Consider the following 8,656-nt stretch of genomic DNA (forward strand, 5'->3'; position numbering starts at 1 on the left):
TGATTTCTTGTTTTTCTCGTTTTCCCACTTTATTCCGAACTAACTAACGTTATCAGCAAAGTGCCAGTAAGACTGTAACGTTAGTCCTCTGACTTTGCTCCGTTTCTGCTGCTTTCTCAAATGCGATCCTTCGCCAGACGTCTTCGTTTTGCCCTCAGACTTTTCTTGCCTAAGACATGCTCTTTGCGCGCCTGCGCATGCGCTGACTACAACAACATGGCGACGATCCAGACGTCTGAGGGGATGGATCCTGACCGTGATCGGGACACAGCACCCATCCTGGGCGGGGACGGGGGCCACAGGCGCCGCGAACAGGTCCGCAACCAGTTCCTGGCCACGTTCGTGTCCACCCTGGGGCCGCTGGCGTTCGGCATGGTGCTCGGGTACTCGTCTCCCGCGCTGCCAGATCTCAAGAAGGTCAGTCACATGACGTTTGGAAAGGGGAGGGAGGGGAGTTGTTGGCAAAACTTCATATAATTTCAATGCCAAGTTCAGTTGTTCTGTCAAGTTAGCCCCATAGAACTGCATTCTCTGTATCGTCTTAAAACTTGTCTTGATGTCGAATAATGTATCATGTAGTATAAAAAGAGAGGAGTTATAACGTGTTATAGAACTTATACTAACGTTACATTCCTCTGTAGTTAGTCAGATATATGAAATCTAATGACTTTGACCTTTATCTTTGACCAGCACATGATTATGGGTCGTTCAAAGATCAGAGTACAAACAAATATTTTCAGTTATATGTAGATGTGTATATGTTAATGTTATACATACATTGCATGTACATGTAGAATATGTATCAGTCTCCAGTCCCGTTGAGATGGTTTCCACATCCACGTAGTGAAATTCTGAAGCTATGACAGCCATGCTTACCAAAGTACCTCCTTCAGGAAACTGGCGCTGTACACATGGACAGCTACCACGGGTCCTGGTTTGGGTCGCTGTCCGCGATCGGTGCCATGTTCGGAGGACCTTTAGGAGGATGGTGTATCGAGGCGCTGGGGAGAAAAACATCACTCATGACTGCAGTACTACCATTCACAGGTAGGGGGAAAATCTGATTTATTTATTTAGGTCACACAAACATCACTTATGTTTGTGACTTTAACACGTCCTCATTGTGCATTGTCATCAATTACATGTACATGTATTCAAAAACATTTGTCAGCTTATTTGTATTTGATTTTCTTATACAGGTGGATGGCTTATCCTGGCCTACGCTCAGAACCTGGCTATGTTGTACGTGGGCCGTCTGTTGACTGGTATTGCAGCAGGCATGACCTCACTTACTGTTCCCGTAAGTAACAGTTTACTATTAAACACTTAGCTGTGTTATGTGTGTTATGTCTTTCATTGCAAAGAAAAAGTCTTGACTACAATATTGTTTTACAATGGAGATGTCAACTATATGAAAACATTTACGCCGCATGACTATGAAGCTGGTGTGTTATGCCGAAGGGCAGTTATACTGATACAGATAAATACAATTACAAGCTGCAACAATGTGAAGCAAATATGACAAATCAATGTTTTCAGTTTCCTAAAGACTGAAGAGAGGGATGTGAGATAATAAAAAATCCATGCTTGTTGCTGTAAGGAATACATTGTTTTTGAAATGTAGTACTGTTTTACAGGTGTATGTGGCAGAGATTTCGTCTCCCCGTTTGCGAGGCCTCCTTGGCGCATCCTTCCAGTTAATGGTGACCATCGGGATCCTCCTGGTGTACGTGTTTGGGAACTTCCTGCACTGGAGATGGCTGGCTGTGGTCTGCTTAATTCCAGGTACTGTAGATATGTTGTTGAGGAGTTGGCCACTTACTTTAAAATGAACAGAATAAATGATGGGCAAACATGCAGTCGAAACTGTCCAAGAAGATAACTTGCGACCAAGAAAATCTGGTCTCTGTGAACAAATGGTCTCTGTGAACAAGTGGTCACTATAGACAAGATTTGTAATGCTAGTGTCAATGGTAAAATTATATACCGGACCACAGAAAACTGGTCACATTTGTCAGGTGGTCCTTGTGTGGAGGTAGTCACTTGTTTGACTGTATGGAAGAACAAAAAATCAAGTGAACTAGAATGCAACATCCTTTTTGCACATAAAGATAACCAAGTTTTTCTCTTGTTACTCCACAGCCGTGATCTTGATCATTGCCATGGCCTTCATGCCGGAGACACCTCGCTGGCTGCTGGCGAAAGGTCGGCGTCCGGCGGCGGTGACGTCCCTGCTGTGGCTGCGCGGCCCTGACGTGGATGTGGAGGACGAGTGTGCTGACATCGAGAGTAATCTCCAGCAGCAGGTACGCTGGACCCACATGTCACTCATCCCAGGGGTGCCAAAGAATACATACGAATTTTACGGAATACACACGAATTTTACGGAATACATACGATCCATTACTAGAAACATACGATCCATTACTAGAAACATACGATCCGTACGGAATACATACGATCCATTACGCAGAAACATACGATCCGTACGGAATACATACGATCCATTACGCGGAATACATACGATCCTTACTAATTTAGAAATGTGCCTGGATCACGTGACACCGGCGGCAAATTCAACATGGCGGACTCGGGATAACCAGTTCTTCGTACGATATCTTGGCTTTTAAGAGCTTAATAATGGCGTATCCCATCCGGCTAAACTCTAAGAATCTCAAACTGCACTAAATCAAGACAGATGTAGGCTTAGACCAACTAGGAGGACAAGACAAAGCTAGATTCGGTGCTAGCGCGATGGCCAGCAAATTAGTAAGGATCGTATGTATTCGGCGTAATGGATCGTATGTATTCCGTACGGATCGTATGTTTCTGCGTAATGGATCGTATGTATTCCGTACGGATCGTATGTTTCTAGTAATGGATCGTATGTATTCCGTAACATTCGTATGTATTCCGTAAAATTCGTATGTATTCTTTGGCACCCCTGCATCCTTTGGTTATCTTTTATGTAGGTTATCTATTATACAGCAGTAGAAATATGTAGTAGAATAGTAGTAGTGGTCTCCAACCCATCTCCCAAATCACAATGTGTGTGCACAATCCTAGCCCACCCACCCTTGTATTATAGGGACAGTGACTGTATGTACCTTGTTAGTGCCTTCTACAGAAAGAGTTCACAAACCTGCTAACAACCTTACAATGTGACCTTACTTCAACTAGTCTGCTCCCTCTCTATAGTCTTTGCATGCAAATGTTGAACAGGCACAGCAGACCTGTATTCAGTTGTTGGGGTAGGTTGCACTCAGTGGGTTACTTATAGTTATAAAGATCTTCATACTTTTGTTGGACATGTTGGATTTTTAATGTCTTTCCATGTAAGTGATATGTATGTCCTTCCGCCTGTAGGAGACCATGTCGTGGAGAGAGTTCACCCAGCCAAGCCTGTTGAAGCCCTTTGCTATCGGGATGGCCCTGATGTTCTTCCAGCAGTTCAGCGGCATCAATGCCGTCATCTTCTACTCTGTCTCCATCCTGGAGGATGCTGGGATAGATGGACACACAGGAGCCATCATAGTGGGCGCTGTGCAGGTGTGTTGGTTGAATTCATTCTGGATCAAAGGAACTGTAATTGCCAGCACAAAAAAATGGACTTACCCAGGGCTCTAGCCAGCCCGAAATTTTATCCCGTAAGCCCAAATTTTTCGGTATAAACCTAACATGTCGAGCGCTGAAGGCGCGAGGCGTCGCGCCATAGGCGCGACAATTGTAGGGGGGTCCGGGGGTATTCCCCCCCGGGAAAATTTGAAATGTAGACCCCCAGAAACGCTATCTCCAGCATTTTGAGGGGAAAGTTTTGCTGGTAGATAAAGCTTTAATAATGCAATCTCTTTTGGTGAAAAATTACTTGGGCCTTCGTTGTATACAATCGGCAAATGAATGAAATTTAGCACCACAAAACTTTCTTATATATTTGACAAATATACACGTGAATTTTGTCGGCAGAAATAAAACATTTTCAACACCGGTCCCGTTTGCGCCCTGTACTAAATATAGTAGGAAATGAGACACCCTACTTTGGACAGAACGCCCTAAAGACGTTCAATATTTTCCTTCCATGTTTTCCATGGTCGATTTCTCCGGTAACTTCCACTTGATTTGATCAAAATTCGTCGATTCAAGCCTTCAAACAGCCCCATCGTCGCACCAAATATCAATTTCCGATAAAACCTCGCGGATTCGCGCTAAAGCTAACATCTCGTGAACCGCGAGACTTGTATGTCATTGGTCCATTTTCCGTGACGCGGCGTGAACGAACGCTGTTATTGGCTACGTAGATAATATCTGATTCAGTCTCAAACTCTCAACACCAGTTTCGCGGGAAGAAAGTGTGCGTGTAACTCGGCGTAAACTTTGACAATGTTTACCCAAAAAATACGGAAACTGGCTGGTAACTACCGGAGTATTTTTTGTGTGGCTATAACTGGCGGTGAACCGGGAAAAACAGCAGAAAAAACGTCAGCCCGATGCGACCGGCCAGTGGGGCACTGGTAGTGGGGAGGGGGGCGCACGAGGCTGATTTTCTCTCGGCCCACGAACCACTGGCAACCTCCGCGCCTTCGCTTCGAACTTCCGCTTCTTTTCTGGAGATCTTTGCAAAAGTTCAAGCCCTGTCTATATCTTTTCTCCCGATTTTTGTCCGTCAAGGTTTACGGATTGGTTTTGATTTTTTTCCGTAACCAGCAGCAAAGTCCCGTAAATTTACTGCAAAACTGGCGCTGGCTAGCGCCCTGGACTTACCAAAATTTTTGACTGACCAACTCCAGTCTTTGTGACCATCCCTAACAGAGACGGTGGGCGCCATAGACTTTCTACGACTTACAATCCATCTGCATGGCGTGTTCTATCTATATATAGTGACATTGTAGAAGCAGTGGACTGCTCATCAAGAAAGGCTGGAGTTAAATCAGTTACAGATTTAGGAAAGTCTAATTTTTTGTATTGGCAATTACAGTTCAACTTTGATCAAGGGAGTGTGATCTAACTCTTGACAACCTTTCTCCCTTTGAGTTTGAGAAAGCCAGGCGAGATGTTGCCAACACTGTAGCACCATTGTACAGCAGTCTTTTTTTCTTGTTGAGATAGAGAACCTACCTCAGGCACAGGTATACAGTACTGTTGTATCTTGAAATATTCTTTGTGTATCTATTTTTGCGGTGCCTCTCCACCATAAAATCATGTCACTGTGAATATGTGTTTTTGTGCTGCAGTATTGTTCACTATGAAATTAAAACACCTGTTCACATTTAAGTCCCTGCTAAAATAAATTAATTTACTGTAGTTTCCCTTTATCTTTATTATAGATAAAGACTTTTTGGACTATTGTGTTAAGCGATTGGTTCCCTCATGTCCAGGTGGTTGCCACGTTTGTGTCCTGCCTGCTGATGGACAAGATGGGGCGCCGCGTCCTCCTGATCGTGGCGGGGACCGGCATGGCGATCACCTCCATTACCTTTGGTCTCTACTTCCAACTGGAGCAGAACAACAGCCACAACTCCACCCTCACTGCCCCCACAGCAACCCCTGCCCCCGCCCCCGATCTCAGCTGGCTATCCCTCACCAGCATGATCGTCTACATCATCGCCTTCTCCCTGGGGTGGGGGCCCATCCCCTGGCTCATGATGAGCGAGATCTTTCCCTCCCGTGCACGAGGCACGGCCAGCGGCATCGCCACGCTCTTCAACTGGTTCGGCGCCTTCATCGTCACCAAGGAGTTTGACGACATGGTTGCAGCGTTCACGGAGCAGGGCGCGTTCTGGTTCTTTGCGGGGATCTGTGCCTTGGGAGTTGTGTTCGTGTGTCTTATCGTGCCTGAGACTAAGAACGTGTCCCTGGAGGAGATCGAGGCGTATTTCGAGGGGAAGGGGAACGCCCGCAAGGCGATGCAGACATCCCCCTTCTCCTCACCTCCAGGGGAGGAGACCTAGGGACACAGAACTACAGCTTGCCTTGATCTGTTCAGTGCATACATGTGTAGCTGCAACATTTTTGAAAAAGAATGCGAAATAAATATTAGTCATGCTTTTTGGTGTACCTAGCACATTTAACTCGTAAAGTTAAGGCTGACTGTAAACCAAAAACCGACAATGCAAAAAGGTAAAAGTGAGATGACTTGACAAGTTATACTAAGATTTTCTGTATATTATGTATGTTATACTATTATCACATAGGTAGATGGCGTCGTCCAATCAGAAGCCTCCATTGCCCACAATAAGTGGTCTGTTATCACGCCATAACACACCACTTATTGACGTCATGTCAGAACACAACCGTTCCATTTTGTAGAGGGGGTATCTTTTTGATGAATCTTTTTCTTAACCTTGTTTAAAAAACCTTTATAACCGTTGCATTTTGTAGAGGGGGTATCTATTTGATGAATCTTTTTCTTAACCTTGTTTAAAAAATCTTTATTGTCTTAGAATTCCTAAAAATTTCCTTAGAATACATGAAAAAGGGAAAACAAATTTAAAATTCCCAAAAATGTTCCGCGTGTTCCATTTGCTGTTGGCCAAAGAAACCACGTTCTATCTAAGGTTCCGTGCGTTCCATTTCCTGCTGGCCAAAGAACCTGCGTTCTATTCAGGTTACCTGAGGTCATGTTGCAGGGAGATTCTTCAATGATAACAGTTTCTGACTGACCTGAAACCGACCCTCCTATCCTGTGTGGTTGAAATAAATAAATCAGGCAACAGTTGTACATATTCTTCATCATCTTCTGTTAAACAAGGACAAATGTGAATTCTGAAATGCATTCTTAATAGTATAAGGGATCTATGCGTCAAACAGAAATTGTCTACTCTTATATGCGTCAGTTTGGATAAGCTATATGATAATAACGTTAATGACCCGCCTCTTCCTCGGTGTATATGGTGTCATAACGCCTGGCCATGTGCTATAACCACCTCATAAAACCACCTCGTTCGCTTCGCTCACTCGATGGTTTTATTCGGTGGTTATAGCACATGGTCAGGCGTTATGACACCATATACACCTTGGGGCGGGTCATTAACCCTTAATTATTCAATGACAAGTTTTCAATTCTTGTGACAAACTGTATAAAAAGAGTAACATATGGATGTATTACTTGAGTTCAGAATGGTTTGCCGCATAAAAAGTCTTTGTTGAAAAAAGTACTCTTTTTGGTGGAAACTTTTTTCTCTTATTGATATGAACAAAATGAAAAGTTAATTCCTTTTGTATTACCAAGATTGAAGAAAAAAATGTAAAAACTAATAGTACAGGTATGTTACTTGTATTAAGAATACAAGGTGCAATATATCAACTTGCCAACAATGTATCTATGGTTGTGTTAGATTTTCTGGTGACTTCTTACCCAATACAGTGTGTAATGGTAGTGTTGTATCATACATTTCTTTTACCCCAATTTGGGTAAATCATGGTCTGCAAGATTCGATGTAAGTATGAAATAACATGTATATAATTGGAATAGGGTTTCCATTTTTCAGACAAACTTGTTGCCTAAATGGCATGATCTCTGACTTACCCTTGGACCAAATGTGTTCTCAGACTATGTAAACTATGGCATATAAGCCAGGCCATTTCTTGTCCAGAACGTTCACATGATATGAAAAAGAAACCCTGTGGATTTCATACTTTTTGAATCCCCAGGTTTTGGTAATTATGGCCCTTAGATGGGTTGCTGTTTTTTTAAGAAAGACCCTGAAACTTTTGGTATTAAACTAGTATTACTGAACATCAAGGGATTTCCATGAGGTTTGGAAAATTGTAATTTTCACAAAACGTTTCCGATAGCTAGAAGCAAGAGAAAGAGTTGTGGATTTCATACTTTCTGAACCCCCTGGCCCTTAGATGGGTTGTTGAAATACCCTAAAACTTTTGGTATCAAACTTGTATTACAGGTGTCTCATACGGACATATTAACCCTCAGAATGTCAGGCCCAATAGACAGTACCAAGTAGCCTGTAGTGCAAAACTGGTTTATTGCTGGTGATTGGTTAATCTCCATTTATATGGGAGTATGTTAGCAATTAGTCATCTTTTGGGAAATTGAGTATATTTCTGTTCCTGTAATCATGTGAAATTGTGGTGAGTTTAATTTGGGCCATACTGATTTGATTATATGGATGACATCCTCTGAGCATGCGAACAATAAGGGGGCAAAAAAAATGTGCATTCATTAAGAAATCTAAAAAGTTGTCAGGAAGGTTGAACAAATGATTGAACACACACAAAAAATATTTTGTCCTTTCACAGTACTATATATATATATATATATATATTTCATCATTTTGCAGCTTCTTAGTTTGATTCACAATATGGTCGCAATTCTGTTTCTTTTTTGGAAACAGAAAATTGATCCACGTGCAAATAATTAAGTCATCCATATGATCAAGTCAGTGTGGTCGTTGTCAAACATTTAAAAAAGAACGATCACTGTCTGCCTGTCTGCTGTGCAACTTTCTTCATGCTTCAGTTTTGAGGTAATAAATGCAAAGCAGCCAAGTTGGTTTTCTATTGTGTTCTTTTCAATATTAGAAGTATTTCTTAACAAGACAATCAAAGATGACAGACTTCACCCCCTTACCCATACTGCTTTGCAACCGTTCCAGTCCCACTGACAAAAAGAGCAGCACTGATGGTAATGCTGCATTGTGTA

The 8,656-nt window shown here is 42.6% G+C and overlaps 1 protein-coding gene across 1 annotated transcript; it reads left to right on the forward strand.

The window, feature by feature from the left end:
* Positions 1 to 78: 78 nt before the first annotated feature.
* LOC136436627 (solute carrier family 2, facilitated glucose transporter member 8-like) lies at positions 79 to 8,502 on the forward strand. The gene is made up of 7 exons (XM_066430777.1): positions 79 to 417; positions 894 to 1,047; positions 1,200 to 1,300; positions 1,638 to 1,785; positions 2,143 to 2,306; positions 3,367 to 3,549; positions 5,373 to 8,502. Exons 1-7 carry the CDS (start codon positions 121 to 123, stop codon positions 5,943 to 5,945), a joined length of 1,620 nt encoding a protein of 539 aa, XP_066286874.1. The 5' UTR covers positions 79 to 120; the 3' UTR covers positions 5,946 to 8,502.
* The last annotated feature ends 154 nt before the right edge of the window (positions 8,503 to 8,656 follow it).

This window comes from Branchiostoma lanceolatum, chromosome 6, assembly GCF_035083965.1.
Source record: "Branchiostoma lanceolatum isolate klBraLanc5 chromosome 6, klBraLanc5.hap2, whole genome shotgun sequence".
NCBI lineage: Eukaryota > Metazoa > Chordata > Leptocardii > Amphioxiformes > Branchiostomatidae > Branchiostoma > Branchiostoma lanceolatum.

Bases quoted from the DNA above. Each gene is read 5' to 3' on its own strand.
- LOC136436627 (XM_066430777.1), top strand. From the start codon at position 121: ATGCGATCCTTCGCCAGACGTCTTCGTTTTGCCCTCAGACTTTTCTTG. The intron at 1,048-1,199 runs GTAGGGGGAAAA...TTTCTTATACAG, and splicing joins TGCAGTACTACCATTCACAG to GTGGATGGCTTATCCTGGCC. The intron at 1,301-1,637 runs GTAAGTAACAGT...ACTGTTTTACAG, and splicing joins TGACCTCACTTACTGTTCCC to GTGTATGTGGCAGAGATTTC.